Here is a 25035-nt window from a genome sequence, read left to right on the forward strand (position 1 = left end):
ATCCCCTTTTTTTTCTCACTCTTTTTTCACTCTTCCATGTTAGGGTGGTTCGTATCTTCCATGGTCATGAAGTATAAATTTCTTGCATTCTGAAAATGTTTTTCTGCTCTCAAATTGATCAGTAGATTATTTCTATATTGGATTCTCTATTAGAAATCATTTTCCCTTGGAATTTTGAAGGTATTATTCCACTGTCTTGTTTCTTTAAAAAAAAAATTGTGACATGTAGTAGTTATTTCATAATAACTAAGATACACTTTTTTCCCCCATGTTTTATCACCTTCCAAAATCAGACTAAATATTATTTTTTAAAAAATGTAAAGGCTGGGCACAGTGGCTCACGCCTGTAATCCCTGCACTTTGGGAGGCCAAGCAAGGCAAGCGGATCATGAGGTTAGGAGTTTGAAACCAACCTGGCCAACATGGTGAAACCCCGTCTCTACTAAAATTAGAAAAAGTAGCTGGGCGTGGTGGCACGCACCTGTAGTCCCAGCTACTTGGGAGGCTGAGGCAGGAGAATCACTTGAACCTAGGAGATGGAGGTTGCAGTGTGCCAAGATTGCACCGTTGCACTCTAGCCTGGGCGACAAGAGCAAAACTCTTGTCTCAAAAAAAAGAAAAAAAAAAATTAAATATCCAGTCACATTGGCCCATACCTGTAATTCCAGCACTTTGGGGGTCCAAGGTGAATGGATTGCTTGAGCCCAGGAGTTTAGGACCAACCTGGTCAACATAGAGAGGTCCCGTCTGTACATAGAGTGTAAAAAAAAAAAATAGCTGGGCATGGTGACGCATGCCTGTAGTCCTTGCTACTTGGGAAGCTGAGACAAGAGGATTGCTTCAGCCCAGGAGATCAAAGCTACGATGAGCTTAAGTGCAGTATTTTTGTTTTCTTCTCATCTTAAGGTCTGCTTCTATCCAGTGGTTTTATTTTTATTTTTATTTTTTCTTATTGGTACATAAAATAATGGTGTAGTTTACCAATAATGGCATCTCAGATTTCAGAAGATGATACACAAACATACATATATACTTTTTTTTTTTTTGAGACGGAGTTTCACTCTTGTTGCCCAGCCTGGAGTGCAATGGCGCAATCTCAGCTCACTGCAACCTCCACCTCCCGGGTTCAAGCAATTCTCCTGCCTCAGCCTCCCAAGTAGCTGGGATTACAGGCACTTGCCACCGTGCCCAGCTAATTTTTGTGTTTTTAATAGAGATGGGGTTTCACCATGTTGGCCAGGCTGGTCTTAAACTCCTGACCTCAGGTGAGCCACTGTGCCCGGCCATATATACATTTTTAAAGAATAATCATGAAGTGTACATCTCCTTATAACCCCAACACACAATTGTAGCCGATAAACATCCCTAGTATCTTAGCAGTGACATGTGTGTCTCCTCCCTATTTATAGTCACTCTGCCCCACTCTTCCCCTTTAGATATAAACATTATTCTGACTTTGTGATAGCAATTTTCTTGCCTTCATAGTTTTGTCATTCTGCATTGATAGAATTTTTCTGTGAAGGGCCAGATACTCATAGTAAATACTTTAGGCTTTGTGGGCCATGTATTGTCACATATTCTTTGTTTTTACAACCCTTTAATAACTTAAAAACCAAACCAGGCATGGTGGCTCATGCCTATAATCCCAGCACTTCAGGAGGATCACTTGAGGCCAAGAGTTTGAGACTAGCCTAGTCAACATAGGGAGACCCCCATCTCTAAAAAAGAATAATAATAATAATATAAAAATCATAATTATAATTTACAAACCATTCTTAGCTTGTAAGCCATACCAAAACAAGTTACAGGGTGGGTTTGGCCTTGCAGATCTTAGTTTACCAACCCCTGCCCTAGGTGATAAAACGGGGTGCCTGTTTTTGAAAAGGTTATAAAAGGAATTGCACGGTATATATTCTTCTTTTCTTTCATTCTGAATGGTTTGAGATTGATCACTGTTAATACAGATGACTGTTGTTCATTTTGAACTATTATGTGATATTCTATTGTAGGAAGTAAAATATTTATTCATTGTACTGTTAATGGACATTTTGCCATTATACATCTTCATATGAGCAAGAACTTTTTAGGATTTATACATCAGCTTGTGTTCTTTTAAAATTTTAAAGTCTTTCAAGTGTTTTTTTGAGATGGAGTCTCTCTCTGTCACCCAGGCTGGAGTGCAGTGGCATGATCTCGGCTTATGCAACCTCCACTGCCAGGGTTCAAGCGATTCTTGTGCCTCAGCCTCCCGAGTGGTGAATACAGGCATGCGCCACCATGCCCAGCTAATTTTTGTATTTTCAGTAGAGATGGGGTTTCTGCCTTGTTGGCCGGGCTGGTCTCGAACTTCTGACCTCAGATGATCCACCCACCTCGTCCTCCCAATGTGCTGGGTTTACAGGCGTGAGCCACTGCGCATGGTCAGTCTTTCAGGTTTTTAAGAAACAGATTCATATATTTTTTTACATATTCTGCACACTAATCCTTTGTCAGTTACATGTAGTACAAATAATCTTTCACTTCTGTGGTTTCTTTTCCATCTTCAGTGCCTGTAGGTTGAAACAAGTTCTTAATTTTAATATGGTCCTATTAGTCTTTTCTTTATAATTTGCTGTTTTTATTTTATGCTTAGGAAATGATCTAGCTTCCAGAGATCCTTTTGAGAACCCTAAGGGTGCTGATTCCTGATCTCTAACATGATTTTTTCCCCTTATCTGGAGATTTTTAGGGTCTTTTATTGATCCTTGGTATTCTGCGAAATTTCGTGATGTGCTTTGGTATGGTTCTTTTTTTGGTCACAATTCTTTTTGTTTGTTTTTTGTGGAGATAGAGTCTGCCTCCGTTGCTTAAGCTGGAGTACAGTGGCGTGATCTTGGCCTACTGCAGCTTCCACCTCCTGGGTTCAGTTGATTCTCCTGCCTCAACCTCCCCAGAAGCTGGGATTACAGGCATGTGCCACCATGCCTGGCTAAGTTTTGTATTTTTAGTAGAGACCATGTTGCTCCATGTTGGTGAGGCTGGTGTCGAACTCCGGACCTCAGGTGATCAGCCCACCTCGGCCTCCCAAACTGTTGGGATTACAGGTGTGAGCCACTGCAACCAGCCTTTACTTAAACCTCTTTTTGAGACAGGGTCTCTCTTTATCACCCAGGGTAGAGGACAGTGCCATGATCTTGGCTCATCGCAGGCTTCACCTCTCAATGTTCAAGCAGTCCTTCTGCCTCAGCACCCCCAAGTAGCTTGGGTTACAGTTGCAGGCTGCCATGCTTGGCTAGTTTTTGTAGAACTAGGGCTTTGCCATGTTGCCGAGGCTGCTCTTGAACTCCTGGGCTCAAGTGTTCTGCCCACCTTGGCCTCCCAAAGTGCTAGGATTACAGGGGCCAGCCACTGTACCCGGCCTTTAAACCTCTTTTTTTTTTTTTTTTTTTTTTAAGTCTTGCTCTGTCACCCAGGCTAGAGTGCAGTGGCACAATCTCGGCTTACTGCAACCTCTGCCTCCTGGGTTCAAACGATTCTCTTGCCTCAACCTCCCGAGGAGCTTTGACTATAGGCGTGGCGGCACACACCCGGCTAATTTTTTTGTGTTTTTAGTAGAGACGGGGTTTTACCATTTTGGCCAGGCAGGTGTCAAACTCCTTTCCTCAAGTGATCCGCCTAAGGCAGGCAGATTTCACAAAGTACTGGGATTACAGGCCTGAGCCACCATGTCTGGACTAAACCTCGTTTTTTATCTTTGTTGTTATTATGTTTTCTATCAAGTTTTTCTGAATGTTACTTTCTAAACCTATTGAAAATTTTATTTCACGCATCAGTTTTAATTTCTAGGGCTCTTTTCTAAATTCTGTGCCAGCGGTATAAATACACATAACAGCGTTTACCATCTTTTTTTTTTTTTTTTTTTTTGAGATGGAGTCTGGCGCTCTGTCGCCCAGGCTGGAGTGCAGTGGCCGGATCTCAGCTCACTGCAAGCTCCGCCTCCCGGGTTTACACCGTTCTCCTGCCTCAGCCTCCCGAGTAGCTGGGACTACAGGCGCCCGCCACCTCGCCCAGCTAGTTTTTTTGTATTTTTTAGTAGAGACGGGGTTTCACCGTGTTAGCCAGGATGGTCTCGATCTCCTGACCTCGTGATCCGCCCGTCTCGGCCTCCCAAAGTGCTGGGATTACAGGCTTGAGCCACCGCGCCTGGCGCGTTTACCATCTTAACCATTTTAAATGTGTACAGTTTTGTAGTGTTAAGTACCTTCACATGGTTGTGCAGCTAAGCTCCAGAAGTTACTATCTTTCAAAACTAAAACTCTATACCTATTAAACCATTCCCTCTTCCTCCCTTCTCTTATCCTTCTGCAGCCACTATTCTACTTTCTGTCTCTAAATTGACTACTCTTAGAAATTCATGTAAATAGAATCATACAGTATTTGTCTTTCTATGACTGGTTTATTTTACTTAGCATCCTCAACGTTCATTCATGTTCAGCATGAGTCAAGATTTCATTAGTTTTTTTTTTTAAATGCAGCCTACAAACACTTTTTTTTTTTTTTTTTTTTTTTTTTTTTGAGACATGGTCTTGCTCTTTTCCCAGGAGGGAGTGCAGTGGCACTATCATGGTTCACTGTAGCAGCTTCAACCTCCCAGACTCACGTAATCTTCTCAAGTGGGAGGGACAACAGGTGGACACCCCCTTACCCTAGCTAAATATTTTACTTTATTTTGTAGAGACAGGATCTTGCTATGTTGCCCAAGATTGGTCTTGAACTCCTGGACTCCCAAAGTGCTGGGATTACAGTCATGAGCCCCTGCACCCATCCCTACATTTAACTTTTTTTTTGTCAGGGGACAGAATCTCGCTCTGTAGCCCAGGCTGGAGTGCAGTGGTGCAATCTCGGCTCACTGCAACCTCTGCCTCCCAGGTCCCAGTTCAAGCAATTCTCTTGCCTCAGCCTCCCAAGTAGCTGGGATTACAGGCATGCACCACCATGCCCAGCTAATTTTTGTATTTTTAGTAGAGACAGGGTTTCACCATGTTGGCCAGGCTGGTCTTGAACTCCTGACCTTGTGATCCACCCGCCTCAGCCTCCCAAAGTGCTGGAATTACAGGCGTGAGCCACTGCGCCCGGCCTATTTAACTTTCTAAGGATCTGCCACATTGCTTTCTAAAGCAGTGCATCATTTTACATTGCCATCCTCTGTGTTTGAGTTTTAATGTCTCCATATCATCACCAACATTTATTAATGTTTGTCTTTTTTTATTATTATAACCATCCTTGTAGGTATGAAGTGATTTTTCACCGTTGTTTAGCTTTGCATTTTATGATGACTAATGATGTTGACCATCTTCTCTTGTGCTTATTAGCCATGTGTATCTCTTCTTTGGAAAAAGGTCTAAGTGTAATTTTGAAAAATCTTTTTACTTTAAGGATAATGAAGAGTTGAGAGTTAGTTGCCCAGTGCCTGCAGATGAGCAGACAGAATGCACTTCTGCCCAACAACTCAATATGAGTTCCAGTTCTCCATGTGCTGCTGAGCTTACTGCATTAAGGTACAATTTATAGTATAGAAGATCTTCAACATTAAATTACTTTTTCTGGTCGGGCGCGGTGGCTCTCGCCTGTAATCCCAGCACTTTGGGAGGCCGAGGCAGGTGGATCACCTGAGGTCAGGAGTTCAAGACCAGTCTGGCCAACATGGTGAAACCCCGTCTCTACTTAAAAAACAAAAATTAGCCGGGCGTGGTGGTGGGCGCTTGTAATCCCAGCTACTCGGGAGGCTGAGGCAGGAGAATTGCTTGAACCCAGGAGGCAGAGGTTGCAGTAAGCCAAGAGCATGCCACTGCACTCCAGCCTGGGTGACAGAGTGAGACTCCGTCTCAAAAAAAAAAAAAACATTACTTTTGAAAAAGAAACATTACTTTTTCTTCTGATTAGTTGCTAAACTGTTCCATAGCTATTCTGAGTCTAATTGCAAGCTCTTTTTTCCTTAGCACAACTCAGCAAGAAAAGGATCTAATAGAGGATTCCTCTGTTCAGAAGGATGGTCTCAACCAGACAACTATGCCAGTTTCTCCTCCAAGTACTATAAAGCCATCGAGGGCAAGTACTGCTTCACCATGTAATAATAACATAAATGCAGCTATAGCTGTGGCTTTACAGGTAACTTGAAGATTTTAGTTTATGTCAAAAAAAAAATACAATAGATAATTTTTTTTTTCACCTAACACTTTGTTGGAACAGAGTCATTTGGAAGTAGCCCGAGTTGGGGCTATCAGAAAGAAGCTTAAGGAGTTTTAAGGTCACTGCAAAGAGATGGAAAGTTTTAGGTGGTTTTTTTTTTTTTTTTTTTTTTTGAGACGGAGTCTGCGCTCTGTAGCCCAGACTGGAGTGCAGTGGCAGCATCTCGGCTCACTGCAGGCTCTGCCTCCTGGATTCATGCCATTCTCCTGCCTCAGCCTTCCAAGTAGCTGGGACTACAGGCACCCACCACCATGCCTGGCTAATTTTTTGTATTTTTAGTAGAGATGGGGTTTCACATTGTTAGCCAGGATGGTCTCAATCTCCTGACCTCGTGATCCGCCTGCCTCAGCCTCCCAAAGTGCTGGGATTACAGGCGTGAGCGACTGCGCCTGGCCCATTCTGTTTCTTTTGATTGCTTTTTTTCTGTTCATATGGTTAAGTGAATCTTCTTCCTTACCCACATTAGGATGAATTTATCATTTGGGGGCTAACATAAAGCGGCCTTGTGCCTCTTGATATTCTTTTGGTTGTATATGTGATACTTAACAGTCTATAAGTGGCCATTGAGAGGCCACTCCCACTTATTCAAGTTCCAGGATTGTTTTATAGTTAAATAATTGGGAAAATACAGAAAAGCAGAATAAAACAAAATTTACCTATAATCCCTAGCATTTTAGTACAGCACTTTAAAAAATAGATTTACAAGACTATCTTATTTAATGATAGCAATAATACTAAAATGATAGCTACCATTTGAATGCTTACTGTATATTATTAGGACTAGTGCTAAAGACTTTACATGCTTTATTCTGTTCTCACAATACCTCTATTCCACCTTTTTCAGTTGAGGTAATTAAGACATTTAATGAGTCTTTTTATACCATTGGTTTCTAACTACTCTGCTGGGATTCTTTTGGAATCTTTCTTGGGGTTCTTTGTAGCAAGGAAAAGGAACAGAAAGAACCATTTTATTTCATCATATGGCTGTACCATATTAATCTAATCTGCCCTTTCCTGTTAGGCATTTAGGTCATTTCCATCATTATAAACAATGCTGACATGAACATCCCTCAGTTAAATTCCTCAAACGAAATTATTGTATAATAAATAAAGATTGTACCAGTGTACTCTAGGCAGTATATATGAGAGTGCTTGTTGCCTTTTTCTGGAAGATAATTTGTGGTTTTCTTGTGGTTAACACAATCATTTTTGTACTTTATAATTTAGAGAATGTGTACCATAAATGTTCTTTTTTTATCATCACTTCAAAGGAACCCCGAAAGTTAAGTTATGCTGAAGTGTGCCAGAAGCCCCCTAAAGAGCCATCTTCAGTTCTTGTGCAGCCACTACGGGAACTTCGCTCTAATGTGGTGTCTCCCACCAAAAATGAAGACAGTGGAGCTCCTGAGAACTCCGTTGAGAAACCACATGAGAAGCCAGAAGCAAGGGCTAGTAAGGATTATTCTGGCTTCCGAGGCAATACAATCCCCAGGGGAGCAGCTGGAAAAATCAGGGAACAGAGACGCCAGTTTAGCCATAGGGCTATACCTCAGGGAGTGACTCGACGTAATGGCAAAGAGCAATATGTGCCACCCAGATCACCAAAGTAAAAAACAACAAAACTATTCAAAAACTTCTCTCTCTTCCCATTAAACTTGAGCTGTGGCTATATTGAACTGTTTTGGAGGGGAGGGGGTAGCCAGGAAGGAAACAGGAGAAAGTACATCCTTAAATCATTATGGATTTTGGAGTTGTGAGTGATAGGATCCCAAAATTCATCTCTAATGTGATTTTTAAATGCTGGAGGATTCCAATCAGTATAAATATATATATATATATACACACACATATATAAAATATAATTTTTCTATTTTTGTTTTTGGTTTTAATTTGCAGAGATTTGCTGCCAGGAATCAATTTTGAGGGTTCAGATTTAGCTTGGAGGGAAAAAAAAAGTATACATCCTTCAGTATAGGAGATGAGGGAATGAGAGAAAATATTTTTTGAAGAAGCATTTCTGTAAAATTAGAAATTACTTTTTTTAATCTATTTAAAGTTTGGCTTGAAGAATGCCGTTTCTGACTATATGGCCTTGTATTGCAAAGCAGATCAGTGGCTGGGGTGCCTGTTGTGGGTGTGAGTGTGTACAAGAGCGATTGAAGCCAAATCTGTTGTCATGTTAGTAAATGATTTGAAAACTGAATGTAATACTTGAGTAGATTTTTTTTTTTTCTAGTTTGAAATTTAGTCTCTGTCTTTTTGACCTTACTAATACTTCATTCAACAAGCTGTAAAATGATTGTACCTGGAGATGTGACTACCAATCAGTTTGACACTCAAGGAAAGGGGGTTATTAAAAAAATTGAAAATTTCATCTTGGACCTCAGTGCATAGGCCAAATGGATTTCAGAGGTTTAAACTTCCCTGTGATTCCCCCCCAACACCCCCAAAATGAGAAACAAACATTTTTTTCTTACTCCATATGTTACTCTCTGTTCTTTGCCCACTCACAAAAGCAAGATAACCAACTACCTACTGAAGTGTATGTTTGTAATTGCTTTGACCAGTCTAGTCAAATCATATAAATTGTTCTAAATTTCAGAATTGAACGTTGAAGTATTTACTCTTCTGTTCACACATTTAGAATTTTAGCTCCCAAGATGGTAGGGCAGACTGACCCTACAGTAATTTATTTGTTGTTAATGTTAAAGATGAAACATAGTAACTGACTCTTAAGTGTTAAATAATGTAGAAGTAAAATATTTTTTTAAAAAAGGCTTAATTTAGAGGGGTACTTATTTCTGTTTACAATGTATATTTATCACCTTCCTTTCCTCCTATTCTCCCCCCACACCCAAAAAGTATAGTTTGGAATTCACTGAAACAATACCAACAAGTCATGAGATTTTTTAGTAAAGATGAGAAAGATGGTTGAAGAAAATTAATGCGTAATTTCTCAGTGAATAAAGTTGTAGCTCTCATATACTAAATAGACAAGTTTACATGGTGTTATTTAGAAAACGGCTAAAATATTAAAAACTGTGTTGTGTTCATCTGTTTTAAGTCATACCATGTTCAGAGTTCTATGTAAGGTGGGTTTTATTTTTCTTTTAAGGATAGTTTGTAATAGTAAGAACTGTCCCATATGTTAGTAAATTACATATGTACAAATTGAAACTGTAAATTGTGGACACTGGAAAGCACCATTGTGACATAGAGTAAACATCTTAGTAATATATTAAAGTGAATGTAAATGGTGGTTAAAATTATATTACTGTGAAATTCATCTTCCAACTCTAAGTTAAGCTTTGGAGATATATATTAGTGGTTAACTGTTAAGAGCTTTGAAAACACTGCACATATCTGTATAAGCCAGAATTACTATTTCTTTGACTTATTATTAGCTTGGCAGTTACTTTTGATTTGGTTGTTTTATGACATGGTATACTGTATTTACTCAGTTTGAAACTATTCATTTCTACACACTATTTTTAAAAATTGCCTACTAGGTGAAACATAACAATATAACTACCTGTGCTGAAATTTGGGGGAAGTTTAGGTCCTTTAAAAAAATATATTAATCATTGACTACATCTATGATAAAAGTGCTTATTTTGGTTTACTAAGATAATGCAGTTGGTGGAAATGATAAACATTTTAAGTGTTAACATCCTTTAACTGCATTGGATTTCAGAGAATAAACATTTTGTAAAAATCACTTGGCAAGGATTATAAACTTAATTACTGCACTTAAAATGAAACATTACTTTTTTTTAAACAATGTGTCACAAATGTAGGCCTGTATTACTTGTATGCTTGTGTGACTTACTGTTAGTCCACCAACTTCTAAAAATTTAAAGGCTGTAAGTGAAATACAAGAGCCTTCTTTTAGAAGAAAGCAGGTATATTTTTGCTTTTTCTTAACGTTATTGAAAGTAGAAATTTAATTTGAAGATATAACCTTTAAAAATTTCTTACTAAGACAATGTTTTTAATTTAATTTGCCTCATTACATCTAGTAGTTCCCATTTGATGGGATGTATAGGGAAGAGTGAGAGAGAGTGAGTGTGTATGTATGTGTGTGTAATATTTATATATATTCACAGTATGTATTTAGCATTTATTTTATTACAGCAGATTTAAAGTTTGTATCTAAATAATGCCTGTGAGTTGTGTGAAGCTCTTGGCTTTTTTCCAACATTACTTTGTAACTAATGAGGGTGGATGTTCATTGTAGTTTATTTATTTGGTTCTTTAGATGGAGGAATTTAAATAATCAAATTTTTCTCTTCACCCTTATGACTTGACATTTCCTTGGTCTGTTGGAGGCTAAAAGTAGGTATAAATGATACTGAATGTTTGGTATAGTGATACTCTGCTATAGTTCTTAATGCATGAAGAGAACAAGAGTCACAAAAGTTCACCACCTTGCACTTCATAGAGAAGGTACATAGAGACATTGCAAAACCTGTCTCCATTTGCTATCCTGATAATTAAGGTTTTCATAATACCTAGGGCCTGTCTCTGAGTAATTTTAATTTTGCCAAATACACTGACATTTAAAATAGTGATCCATCTAAATGTTTTTCAACTGGATTTTGAGGAAGGTAAGAGCTTTCGATAATAAGGGTTTGTTGTGGTAGTTGTCTTATGTGCTGAATTTGCAGATGATCAGATGCTATGCAGAATTATGATTTATTTTTGTTTCCTAAAATTAAGATAGCTTGAATATTATTTCACATTCCTTTTTCTTTTTTAAATAAACAGGTTTGCTTTGGAAAGGCTTAATGATGGAATGTTAGCATCTTCACTATGGTAAAGGAGAACAAAAAGAATGTTGCTGGAACATAAAATAGTATTTAAAAGTTAATGAACACTTCTAGTTTTATTAGTTATGGCCTTAATAATTAGTCTCTTGGCTTAAATGTCCACTGGTTTTACTTTGACGCAGTTGAACAACACCAGGGTTAAGTCTCTGGTATTTAGGCTGGCAATATATTAACCATATTTTAAAAGTACCATTTTTTTTTTTTTACAAAAAAGATAAAACTCAAAAGAGAACAGTGTATTCCTTTTGAGGGGCTTTTATAAATTATTAACTATAATATATGATGGATTTTTTCCTAATTTTTTATATTTCCTTACAATTTTGGTGGCCATTAATTTAACTTTAGGCTTTTGGTCATATGCTAGTCTGAGCTTCCAAAAAGATACATACATGTTTCACTTCTCATTAGCTGAATGAGGGTATTTTAAGAAGTTGAAAGAGAATTTATTTTCAAGTTGTGAGTAAATTCTCTTTTGAAATTCACCTGATTATTAAATAACTTAAAGTTTATTTTTAAAAGCTGACAACTTTTTATGAATCTTTGAGCTAACAGTTCCTAAAAGCGTAATTCTGATATTAATGGGCTGTGTATTAAATGGTTTTATTTTCAGTTTTGCAGCATAGAACACTGTTGAAATATCCATGTCAACTTGGTTTTTTTAACCTAATTCGGGTGTCTTTGACATCTCTTAAATGTTGGGGGTGGGGGTCAGAGCCAGTTATCCGGCTTCTGCTTTGTCGATTGCTTAGATTTGTTCCTGTTGTCAAAACTGTCGCCCCCAAAATTGGTGTGACACATGCTCATGCATAAAATGTTAAAATGTATTTGTATTTGTTTTCAACATCGCCAAGGTGCTATGGGAAATTAAAGTAACAAAATTAGAAAAAAAAAATAAAGTTATTAAAAAGCAGGACTGGTTTCCTTTTCTCTAGGTGGTGTATGTCTAATGACTACTTCTGTCTGCCTTTCAATATTATATGTTGCCCTCGCTAATACTATTATTATTACTGTCTAAGCTGTTTTTTGGATGATGAGGGCAGTGGGAAGTAATGGTGTTTCAAGTAAAACAAGGGCAGAGAGACAAGATACAGCTTTATGATCCTGGAGTTTTCTTTTAGTATCAGAAGCAGTGATGAAAGGGGGAAAAAACGCTGGGCACGGTGGCTCTCGCCTGAAATCCCAGCACTTTGGGAGGCCAAGGTGGGTGGATCACCTGGGGCCAGGAGTTCAAGACCAGACTGGCCAACATGGTGAAATCCCGTCTTTATTAAACATAAAAAAATTAGCTGGAGGTGGTGGTGGGCACCTATAATCCCAGCTACTCGGGAAGCTTAGGAGAATCGCTTGAACCTGGAAGGTGGACATTGCAGTGAGCCAAGATCATGCCATTGCACTCTATCCTGGGTGACTAATGAAAGTCCGTCTCAAAGGGGAAAAAAGGCTGGGTGCAGTGGCCGTGTAATCCCAGGGCATTTCAGGGGCCGAGGTGCGTGAATCACCAGAGACTGAGTTCAAGACCAGCCTGGGCAATATAACAACCTAGAGGGTGAGGCAGGAGGATTGCCCGAGCCCAGGAGTTCAAGGCTGCAGTGAGCTATGATTGTGTCAGTGCACTGAACCCTGGGAAAAAGAGTAAGACTCCATCTCCAAAAATATATATGTGTGTATATATATATATGGTGGTTGGGGGACAGGAATCATGGTAATGTGTAGCTTAAAAACTGTACCTTCATGGAACAGGTTGTGGCTTGATTTGAGTATGTGCATGTCAAGCCCAGCTAGAGGCTTTTTGGGGCTTTTCAGAGGGAAAATTGACCAGGAAATTTAAATGAGGGGTTTTTTTTTGTTTGTTTTGTTTCTGTTTGAGACCGAGTCTTGCTCTCGTTGCCCAGGCTGGAGCGCAATGGCACGATCTCGGCTCGGTACAACCTCAGCTTCGTGGCCCGAGTTTTGGTTTTTTAAAAATGCTTCATTTTAAAGCAAAATGGAAAAGCTGAGTCAGTCTCTGGCTTTTTAACAGGTATCTGTAAATTATTGTGACACCTTTTACTGAACATATATTGCTAAAAAATAGTGGAGTAGCGAGGCGTGGTGGCTCATGCCTGTAATCCCAGCACCTTGGGAAGCCGAGACGGGTGGATCAACTGAGGTCAGGAGTTCGAGACCAGCCTGACCAACATGGTGAAATCCTGTCTCTACTAAAAATACAAAAATGAGCCCAGCATGGTGGCTCACGTCTGTAATCCCAGCTACTCTGGAGTCTCAGGCACGAGAATCGCCAGGAGGTGGAGGTTGCAGTGAGCAGAGATCGTGCCCCTGCACTCCAGCCTGGGCAACAGAGTGTCTCAAAAAAAAAAAAAAGGGTGTTTCATGGCTACTCTGCCACAGTTTATTCTTGAATTAAGTGAATCTTTTTTTAATGGTAGAACTTTTTTGTGGGTTTTTTTTTTTTTAGATAGAGTCACTCTCGCCCAGTCTGGAGTACAGAGGTGGGATCCCAACTCGCTGCACCCTCCGCCTCCCAGGTGCAACCGATTCCCTTGCCTCAGCCTCCCAAGTAGCTGGGATTACAGGCACATGCCACCACGCCTGGCTGATTTTTGTCTTTTTAGTAAAGATGGGATTTCGCCATGTTGTCCAGGCTGGTCTCAACTCCTGCCCTCAAGTGATTCGCCTGCCTCAGCCTCCCAAAGTGCTGGGATTACTGGCGTGAGCCACTATGCCTGGCCAGTGATAGAACTCTTTTAAGTCTATGAATGTGGCCTAATTTCAAATTATATTCTCAGAAATATTTACTATTCTGCCAAGTTACGTAGTTTGGATATGTATGTAGATACACCTTAAGGTAACAGATTTAATATGAGCATTCAGTTTAATAATTACCTAGCTCTTCAGCATTGCCTTTAGCTAAACCTTTAATTTGGAAATGAGCAATTATTTATCTTAACAAAGATGGCTAATGTCAGTGAGCAAAGTGGTGCTGGTAATGACAGGTTTACGGGGATAAGTGCTAACAAAGCCTTAAGGGGCTGATGTCAGTGTTTTAATATGTTTATTTGGCCAAGATATGAGGGGTGCATAACTTAAATTTTATATAAAGAGCACAGTATTCTTTATAGTGGACCCAAAACTAAATTGGTAAACTCAGGTAGGCTCTCGTGTTGTATTTAAAATGAGTGATTTTGCAAAGAGTTTCATTACAGATACCTTATATTTAACTACACTTCTTGTTAGAAAATATTAATCTAAATATTATGCCTTCAAGTTTTAATTATATACCTGGAAGTTTTTTTATTTCCTTTTTTTGTTGTTGTTGCTCATTCACCATCATACTCTGATATACCTGGAATTTTTTAAATGAAAAGTTCTTACCAGTTACTATTAAAGAATTATGCAGTTTCTTAAAACCATAGTGTTTTTAGTTTGTACGAGAATTTTAAGGAATTGGAATGTTTTCACTTTTTTAATATTGTTCCCAAATGAGCACCCCCAGTTTCTTAACTTTTTATTTAAAAGAAGGTCTCACTCTGTCACCCAGGCTAGAGTGCAGTGGCACAGTTGTGGCTCACTGTTCCCTCGAACTCCTGGGTTCAAGCAGTCCTCCCACCTCAGCCTCCCCGGTAGCTGGGGCACATGCCACCATGCCCGGCTAGTTTTAAATTTTTTTTATTTAATTTTTTACTTATTTTGAGATAGTCTTGCTCTGTTGCACAGGCTGGAGTACAGTGACACAGTCATGGCTCACTGCAGCCTCGAATTCCTGGATTCAAGTAATTCTCCCACCTCAGCCTCCCAAGTAGCTGGGACTACAGGTGTGTGTCACATCAGCTGATATTTATTTACTTATTTTTGTTGTTTGTTTGTAGAAATTGTCTCACTCTTGCCCAGGCTGGTCTCAAATTCCTGGGCTCAAGCGGTCCTACTGCTTTGGCTTCCCGAAGTGCTGGTATTACAGGTTGAGCCACTGCACCTGGCCCTAGTTTAGCTTTTAAAATGCATTTTTTAGGCAGCCGTTCTGCAGGTCTTTGATTAAGTTCTAATTTGCTATTTTGCATTCTAAATTATGCCTAAAATAACTATCATCCTGTCAAAACTGAGGGTATTGACAGCATTGGAGTGAATCATGATGGAGTGTTCATTTAATTAGTATTTATTGTATGCTATGTTCCAGACAGTGCTAGGCAGCAAAAATAGATAGGATTCCTGCCCTTATGGTGCTTAGCATGAAAAAGTCAGTCATAAATAATTGCCAAGTTTAGAACAATAGTAAATATGACAGATGCAGTCTGACAGTCTATGAGATTGAAGTAGAGGACAGTGCAAGAAGGAATGCTTGGAGAAACTGAGAGGACATACATCTGAAAGAGTAGGAGTCAATTATATGGGCAGGTAGAGGGTGCCCTTAGATGTGAGGGAACAACCTATATCACTTTATGGAAGAATTATAAGCCCCGCAGCCATAGCATGGGGAATATTGTTCCATCTTCTAAGATAAGGCTGGAGAAGTAGGTAAGAGCCAAACTACTGGGATCTGAAGTGTGCATTTTGGTATTGATACAGGGTGTCACTCTGTCACCCAGGCTGGAATGCAGTGGTGCCACCACGGCTCACTAGGCCTCTACCTCCTGGACTCAGGCAACCTCCTGTCTCAGCCTCCTGAGTAGCTGGGACCACAAGTGCACACCGTCACCAGCCCTGGGTTTTTTGTTTTGTTTTGGTTTTCTGGAGACATGCTCTTGTTTTGTTGTTAGGGCTCAAGCGATCCACCCGCCTCAGCCTCCCAAAGTGCTGGAATTAGAGGCATGCACCACCCTGCCCATCCTTCAAAACCAATCCTTTAAAACCCAGTAGTTAATCTGTAGTATAGGGTGGTTTTAATTAAATAAAATTTTCAGCCAGTTTTAAATGTGACTGTTAGGGACAGGCCTAAATGTTATATCCACCACTTTTTTTCTTTCTTGATTCTTGTGTCCTTAACCCTATTCATCATTCTCTTTCCCACCTGGACAGTCTCCAAGTCACCACTATTGTGCTCAGCATATGATACCATTCAAGACTTAATGTTTCCAGTCCTCACCAGTAAGGTCTCCCACCTACTGTAGACGAATAAAAGCATTATGTTTGTCATGACTGTTTATTACCTCTTAAAATTTTTTTTCTTCATTATCGATTTACCATTTTTCCGTGGATCCAAAAAAGACTGATAATTCATGCCTGCTTAAGCAAACCAGTTGTGTCCAGAAGTAATAAACCCATCCTATAAATATGTCTTGAAAGTTGTGGAATTTGCATGTCCATCAAGCCTTTTCATTATCCCCGGCCGGTCAAGGTGGCTCACACCTGTAGTCCCAACACTTTGGGAATCCAAGGTGGGTGGATCACTTAAGACCAGGAGTTCAAGACCAGCCTGGCCAACACAATGAAACCCTGTCTCTAAAAAATTTGCTGGGCATGATGGCATGTGTCTCAATCCCAGCTAGTCGATACATTACTCTGATACACTGAGGCATGAGAATCACTTGAACCCGGGAGACAGAGGTTGCAGTGAGCCAAGATCATGTCACTGCACTCCAGCCTGGGTGACAGAGTAAGATTCTGTCTCAAAAAAAGGCCTTTTTGCCCACCTTGAAGGAAATTATAGGTGTACCATAGCCAGCTCTGCAACTGGTCCTGGTGTATTCAGGCAGGTAATTTTTGTTTGTTTGTTTTTGTTTTGTTGTTGAGATGGAGTTTCACTCTTGTCACCCAGGCTGGAGTGCAATGGTGCGATCTTGGCTCACTGCAATCTCTGCCTCCTGGGTTCAAGCGATTCTCCTGCCTCAGCCTCCTGAGTAGTTGGGATTACAGGCACATGCCACCACGCCTGGCTAATTTTTTGTCTTTTTAGTAGAGACAGGGTTTTGCCATGTTGCTCAGGCTGGTCTTAAACTTCTGACCTCAGGTGATCCGCCTGCCTCAGCCTCCCAAAGTGCTAGGATTACAGGCGTGAGCCACCACACCCAGCCACTAGTTGTTAAATCTAGATGATGAGATGTGTACGCAGGTTTGATTATCTGTTTGGAAATAGTTTCAAATAAAAAAATGTTAAAAGTTTAAAGGGGTCTTTGGTTTCCAGTCTGGCATGTAAGAATCTTGGAGGTTGGCACTTCATCCTAACAAGTCAAAAACTGAATTAACTGGCCAGGCACAGTTGCTCATGTCTATCATCCCAGCACTTTAGAAGGCCGAGGCGGGTGGATCACGAGCTCAGGAGATCGAGACCATCCTGGCCAACATGGTGAAACCCCGTCTCTACTAAAAATACAAAAAAATTAGCTGGGCATGGTGGCGCACACCTGTAATCCCAGCTACTTGGGAGGCTGACGCAGGAGAACTGCTTAAACCCGGGAGGCAGAGGTTGCAGTAAGCCAAGATCGCGCCACTGCACTACAGTCTGGTGACAGAGTGAGACTCCTTATCAAAAAAAAAAAAAGCTGGATGTGGTGATGCACACTTGTAATCCCAACTATTCTGGAGTCCCAACTACTCTGGAGCCTGGAAGGATCACTTGAGCCTGGAAGATGGAGATTGCAGTGAGCCAAGATCCCACCACTGCACTCCAGCCTGGGGGATACAGCAAGACTGGCTCAAAACAACAACAAAAACTCTGCTCTGCAAAAGAGACTGTTGAGAGAAAAATACAAGCCACAGACTGGGGGGAAAATTGCAAAAGATATATCTGATAAGCAACTGTTACCTAGTATATACAAAGAACTTAAAAAAATTTCTTTTTAGTTAGCTGGGTGTGGTAGTGTGTACCTGTAGTCCCAGCTACTTGGGAGAGTGAGGTGGGAGGATCACTCAAGCCTGGGAGTTTGAGGCTATAGTCCACTACAGCCTAGGTGACAGAGCTAGACCCTGTCTCAAAAAAAAAAATTAAAAAGTGAACCAAAGACTTTAACAAACACCTTGCCAAAAAAGACATACGTATGGAAAATAAGGATCTGAAAAAGGTGCTCCATATTATGTCATCAGGAAAATGCAAATTAAAACCAGATACTGCTACACCTAATGAAAATAGCTAAAATTCAGAACACTGACACCACCAAATGCTAGCAGAATGTGGAGCAACATGACTTCTCATTTATTGCTGGTGGGAATGCAAAATGGTATAGCCACTTTGGAAGACCATTTGACAGTTCTCCACAAAACTAAACATAACACTATATGGGATCTAACAATCATATTCCTTAGTATGTACCCAAAGGAGTTGAAAATATGTTCACACAAAAACCTGTACATGGATGTTCATAGCAGCTTTATTCAAAATTATCAAAACTGAGAAGCAACATTCAGCAGGTGAATGGATCAATAAACTGTGGTACATCCAGTTAGTGTTATTTAGCACTAACAAGGAATGAGCTATCAAGCCATGAAGACATGGAAAAAATGTAAATGCATATTATGAAATGAATGAGGCCAATCTAAAAAGGCTACATGCTGTAAGATTCCAACTTATGACATTCTGGAACAGGTAAAACTACAGAGACAGCGAAAAGAGCAGGGATTGCCAAAGGTGAAGAGTGAGGAATGGGTGAATGGGTGGAACACAGAGGATTTCCAGAGCAGTGAAATTATATATGATACTATAATGGTGGATTCATGTTGGACCATTAGACATTGGTCCAAACCCATAGAATGTCCAGCACCAAACGTGAAGGCTAATGTAAACTATATTATTTGAATGATAATGATGTGTCAGTGTAGGTTCATCAGGCAGGCAAGGTGGCTCATGCCTGCAATCACGCCTGACCAGCCTGCCTGGGCAACATGGGGAAACCCTGTCTCTACAAAAAATACAAAAAAATTAGCCAGGGCGTGATGCGGTGGCTCACACCTGTAATCCCAGCACTTTGGGAGGCCAAGGTGAGGGGATCACTTGAGGCCAGGAGTTCGAGACCAGCCTGACCAATATGGCAAAACCCTATCTCTGCTAAAAATACAAAAATTGGCCCTGCGCAGTGGCTCACACCTGTAATCCCAGCACTTTAGGAGGCCAAGGCAGGTGGATCACTTGAGGTCAGGAGTTCAAGACCAGTCTGGCCAACATGGTGAAACCCTGTCACTACTAAAAATACAAAAATTAGCTGGGCGTGGTGGTGGGTGCCTGTAATTCCAGCTGCTCAGGAGGCTGAGGCAGGAGAATCACCTGACCCTGGGAGGCAGAGGCTGCAGTGAGCTGAGATCGAGCCACTGCACTCCAGCCTGTGCAACAGGGAGAGACTCGGTCTCAAACAACAACAACAAAAACATTAACTGGGCATGGTGGCTTGTGCCTGTAGTCTCGGCTACTTGGGAGGCTGAGGCAGGAGGATTGCTTGAGCCAGAGAGGACGAGGCTGCAGTGAACCCTGATCATGCCACTGCACTCCAGCCTGGGTGACAGAGAGACCCTGTCTCAAAAAAAAAAAAGGGGGGGGGGGCGGGGGCGGTGGCTCACACCTGTAATCCCAGCACTTTGGGAGGCCAAGACGGGTGGACCACGAGGTCAGCAGATCGAGACCATCCTGGCTGAGGCGGTGAAACCCCGTCTCTACTAAAAATACAAAAAAATTAGCCGTGCATAGTGGCGGGCGTCTGTAATCCCAGCTACTCAGGAGGCTGAGGCAGGAGAATCGCGTGAACCCAGGAGGCGGAGCTTGCAGTGAGCCGAGATCGTGCCACCCGCACTCCAGCCTGGGGAATTGAGCAAGATTCCGTCTCAAAAAAAAAAAAAAAGTAGGTCCATCATTTGTAACAAATGTACCACTCTGCTGCTGGAGGATGTTCAAGAGAAATGTCACATAGGTGAGATGTCTGATAGGTCCACTGAATTTCACAATTAGGTGGTTACTGGTAACCATTACCAAACCGATTCACTAGAGTGTGAGTGGAAGCCTGATTATAAAGAGTTGAAAAGAGGTTAGAAAATAAGCAGAAGGAAGCCAGAGGCCTACTTTAAAAGTTCAGTGATAGAGCTGGAGCTGGATTCAAGTGTGTAATCAATTTTCTTTTTTCGTTTTTTTTTTTTTTTTTCAAGTGTTAGGTATTTCAGTGCTCCACGTGCTCAGAGAAATTTCTCTATTAACAAACTATGGAAATGATCTCTGAAAGTATAGTCTTTTTGTGTGCTTTTCTTCCTTCCTTCCTTCCTTTCTTTCTTTTTCCTTCCTTCCTTCCTTCCTTCCTTCCTTCCTTCCTTCCTTCCTTTCTTTCTTTCTTTCTTTCTTTCTTTCTTTCTTTCTTTCTTTCTTTCTTTCTTTCTTTCTTTCTTTCTTTCTTTCTTTCTTTCTTTCTTTCTTTTCTCTCTTTCTTTCTCTCTTTCTTTCTTTTTGAGATAGGGTCTCACTCTCACCCAGGCTGCAGTGCAGTGGTGCTATCACGACTCACTACAGCCTGAACCTCCTCGCTTGGGCTCAGGTGATCCTCCCGCCTCAACCTGCATTTTTTTAGAGTCGGGGTTTAGCCATGTTGGCCAGGCTGGTCTGAAACTCCTGGGCTCAAGTGATCCACCAGCCTCAGCCTCCCAAAGTGCTGGGATTACAGACATGAGCCACCGCACCTGACTGAAGCACAGTCTTTGTAATCCATCTTCTTACCCTACTAACCCTGTCTCTCCATCTCCCCTCTTCTCTCCAACTTACCCCTCTTATGCCCAGTCTGTTAGCTGTGTGTTGGCTTGTTCCTTAAGTGGGATCTCTCCATGTGACAGGAAAGACTGGCCAGTAGCAGTTATATGTTTACACAGTCCTTGCAGACACTTCCGGATAAGGAAATAATTCTCTTCCCCAGTGTCCATATAGCAAATCTCTTCACGGGACAGATTATCTTCAGCCGTTTCAGGCTTTCATGATGATCATAGCTGCGAGCCCCAGAGATTAAGAGACATGATACTCCTAGCATCTATATATCAAAATTTAGGGATCCTGTACCTGTTATTGGTAAAATCATATTTCCTTGATTTCTGATGAGGCTTTTTTTTTTGAGACAGAGTCTCACTCTGTCACCCAGGCTGGAGTGCAGTGGCAGGATCTCAGCTCACTGCAACCTCCACCTCCCAGGTTCACACCATTCTCCTGCCTGAGCCTCCGGAGTAGCTGGGATTACAGGCGCCTGCCACCGTGCCTGGCTAACTTTTTGTATTTTTTTAGTACAGACGGGGTTTCACCGTGTTAGCCAGGATGATCTCGATCTCCTGACATCCTGATCTGCCCACCTCAGCCTCCCAAAGTGCTGGGATTACAAGCTTGAGCCACCGCGCCTGGCCTGTTTTTTTTGTTTGTTTTTTTTTTTTACTTTATTTATTTATTTTTGAGACAGTTTCGCTCTGTCACCCAGGCTGGAGTGCATTGGAGCAATCTTGACTCACTACAACCTTCGCCTCCCGGATTCAAACAATTCTCCTGCCTCAGCCTCCCAAGTAGCTGGGACTACAGGCGCCTGCTGCCATGCCTGGCTAATTTTTCTTCGTATTTTTTAGTAGAGACGAGTTTTCATTATGTTGACCAGGCTAGTCTCGAACTCCTGACTTTGTGATCCACCTGCCTCGGCCTCCCACAGTGCTGGGATTACAGGCATGAGCCACCGCGCCAGGCCTCTGATGAGTTTTTAAATCTTTTTATATATGTTTGTTAGCCATGTATTATTTCTTACTTATTTTTCCATGAGGTTGTCAGTTTTTGTTTATTGGCAAGCCTCTATATATTCTGAATATTTTGCTATATGTTAAATATACTAAAAAAAATTATTGCCTGTAATGTTTTTACTTTAACTTGTATATAGGGTCTTGTATTTTCTTCTAGTACTATAATAATTTTGGTTTTTAAATTTTAGCTTTTTTTTTTTGAGATGGTGTCTTACTCTGTTGCTCAGGCTGGAGTGCAGTGGCATGATCTCGGCTTACTACAACCTCTGCCTCCTGGGTTCAGTCTCCTGAGCAACTGGGATTACAGGTGCCTGCCACTGTGCCTGGCTAATTTTTGTACTTTTAGTAGAGATGAGGTTTCGCCATGCTGGTCAGGTTGGTCTCGAACTCCTGACCTCAAGTAATCAGTCCGCGTCCGCCTCCCAGAGTGCTGGGATTATAGGCTTGATTCACCATGCCTAGCCTGAATTTTAGCTTTTAAATATATTCAGAGTTTATTTTGGTGCATTATTTATTTCTGAAGAGTCATTTGTTCCAAAACCATTATTGAAAACTCTATCCTTTCTCTCTGATTTGAGGTGCCACCTTTATCACAAAGGAAACTCCCAGTTATTCCTGCATTATTGTTTCTTTACTGTTTACCAATTCTTTATCAATTCTATGTCTATCCTAATAGCTTTCTGCCTTAAATTCTACATCTTTTTGTGTGTGGATTTTGATGTTTAAACAAGCAAGTTGCTCCTATGACTATTCTTTTTTTTTTTTTTTTTTTTTTTTGAGACGGAGTTTCGCTCTGTCGCCCAGGCTGGAGTGCAGTGGCCGGATCTCAGCTCACTGCAAGCTCCGCCTCCTGGGTTTATGCCATTCTCCTGCCTCAGCCTCCCGAGTAGCTGGGACTACAGGCGCCTGCCACCTCGCCCGGCTAGTTTTTTGTATTTTTTAGTAGAGACGGGGTTTCACCGTGTTAGCCAGGATGGTCTCGATCTCCTGACCTCGTGATCCGCCCGTCTCGGCCTCCCAAAGTGCTGGGATTACAGGCTTGAGCCACCGCGCCCGGCCTATGACTATTCTTGTTTAGCATGCCTGGCCACTCCTGTGAATTATTTTATTCAATGTGGATTTTAGAATCACCTACTGAATTTTGTTAAAAAGTATTCTGTTAGGATTTTTATGAATATTGCATTACACTTTTTTTCAAGAGAATTAAATCATTTATTGATTATACATGATAATGGATGATACACAAGCTTCATTCCCATCTATAATTTTATCTGGTACCATTATTCAATTTAGATATATTGCATAGGATGTGCCAACAATCACTTTTATAACCAGTAATTCCATGATTTTGCTTGGGTAATCCCTTTTAATGGTGAACTTCAGGTCACAACAGTAACTATCAGTTCAACTACACCAAGGTTTCCGAAGACAATGGCTTCTCCACCCAAGCAGGTTGTATATAAATTCCAAATAGAACCTGGCATCACCCTGAAGGAATTCTAACTTCACACGGTTGGGGAAATTTACCAGGATGGCTTCAGAGTAGACTAACTTTACACAGCACATTTAAAAAAAGACATTTATTCAGCGTCACGATCAGACTATTACATTTAGCAATCAACAGCATGGGTGCAAAAAAAAAAAAATCTACATTAAAACCCTTTGTTGGAATGCTTTACACTTTCCACAGAACAGAAACTAAAAATAACCTGTTATACAATTAGTCACAAATACAGTCCTCGAATTTTTTGCCCATACACATGAGTATTTGTCTAAAACATGTCTTCTTTGTAGCAGCTAGGCCCTGCCACCACTGTGCTTGGCTGAGTTCACAAATCTGTTGTAACCTGTAGCTTCCCTGTCACTTCTCTGGCTCTCCTCTCCTGCTAAGATTTGTTTCCTAATTGAAATCTTCCGCCACTGCCATAGCTACTGCTGCTCCTGGAACCGCCATAGCCACCTTGGTTTCATGGTTTTGCAAAGTATTGGCCTCCACCGCCATAGGGGCCAGAGCTTCTGCCTCCAAAATTTCCTCCCTTCATGGGTCCAAATTTGAAGACTGATTGTTGTAATTGCCAAAATCATTGTAGCTTCCACCACCTCCAAAATTGCTTCCATCATTACCAAATCCATTATAGCCATCCCCACTGCCACCATATCCACCACCACCACGGCTGCCACCAAAGCCACCATGACCGCTGAAGTTTCCTCCACGACCGAAGTTGTCCTTCCCACCGAAACCACCTCCATGACCACCACCCAAAGTTTCCAGAAGCACTTCGACCTCTTTGGCTGGATGAAGCACTAGCCATCTCTTGCTTTGACAGGGCTTTCCTAATTTCACAGTTGTGGCCATTCACATTATGGTATTTCTGAATGACAATCTTATCCACAGAGTCATGGTCGTCAAAGGTTACAAAGGCAAAGCCCCTTTTCTTGCCACTGCCTTGGTCAGTCATGATTTCAATCACTTCAATTTTTCCACACTGTTCAAAATAATTTCTTAGGTGATGTTCTTCAGTGTCTTCTTTAATGTTACCAACAAATATCTTTTTCACAGTTAAGTGGGCACCTGGTCTTTGAGAATCTTCTCCTGAGACAGCTCTCTTTGGTTCCACAACTCTTCCATCCATGTTGTGTGGCCTTGCATTCATGGCTGCATCCACCTCCTCCACAGTGGCATATGTGACAAACTCAAAGCCCCTGGAACGCTTGGTGTTTGGATCTCTCATTACCACACAGTCTGTGAGTGTTCCCCATTGCTCAAAGTGGCTCCTCAGGCTCTCATCGGTTGATTCAAAGCTCAGACCTCCAACGAAGAGCTTCCTCAGCTGTTCGGGCTCTTTAGGAGACTCTGACTTAGACATGATGGCAGGGAGAAGATAGACTTTAACGATGCTTCTTCGGCGACGTCCATGGGCAGAAAGTCACTGTTTTTTTTTTTTTTTTTTTTTTTTTTGAGATGGAGTCTCACTCTCTCGCCCAGGCTGGAGTACAGTGGCGCGATCTCAGCTGACTGCAACCTCCACATCTCAGGTTCCAGCTATTCTCCTGCCTCAGCCTCCAGAGTAGCTGAGATCACAGGTGTGCACCACTATACCTGGCTAATTTTTGTATTTTTAGTACAGATAGGGTTTTGTCATGTTGGCCAGGCTGATCTTGAACTCCTGACCTCAGGTGATCCATCTACCTCAGCCTCCCAAAGTGCTGGGATTACAGGCGTGAGCCACTGCACCCAACCTGCATTGCACTTACAGGAAGTTTTTTTTTTTCCTTTTGAGACAAAGTTTCACGCTTGTTGCCCAGGCTGGAGTGC

General features: G+C 41.3%; 1 protein-coding gene and 1 pseudogene across 10 annotated transcripts in view; one reads left to right on the forward strand and one right to left on the reverse strand.

Annotated features, from left to right (window-relative positions):
• LARP4 (La ribonucleoprotein 4) overlaps positions 1 to 11967 on the forward strand; it is an 84227-nt gene extending 72260 nt beyond the window's left edge. For all 9 annotated transcript variants that reach the window (XM_023211147.2, XM_023211154.2, XM_023211145.3 and 6 more), the window contains 3 exons: positions 5416 to 5537; positions 5979 to 6147; positions 7500 to 11967. In XM_023211147.2, the coding sequence (XP_023066915.1) occupies positions 5416 to 5537; positions 5979 to 6147; positions 7500 to 7838 (630 nt within the window). In that variant the 3' untranslated portion in view covers positions 7839 to 11967. The remainder of the gene's footprint in view (positions 1 to 5415; positions 5538 to 5978; positions 6148 to 7499) is intronic.
• A 10975-nt stretch (positions 11968 to 22942) lies between these two features.
• Positions 22943 to 24588, reverse strand: LOC111541707 (annotated as a pseudogene). The gene has a single exon (XR_003309519.1). The product of XR_003309519.1 is annotated as a heterogeneous nuclear ribonucleoprotein A1-like (transcript).
• Between the last annotated feature and the right edge of the window lie 447 nt (positions 24589 to 25035).

The sequence above is a fragment of the Piliocolobus tephrosceles genome, chromosome 10, assembly GCF_002776525.5.
Source record: "Piliocolobus tephrosceles isolate RC106 chromosome 10, ASM277652v3, whole genome shotgun sequence".
Taxonomy (NCBI): Eukaryota; Metazoa; Chordata; class Mammalia; order Primates; family Cercopithecidae; genus Piliocolobus; species Piliocolobus tephrosceles.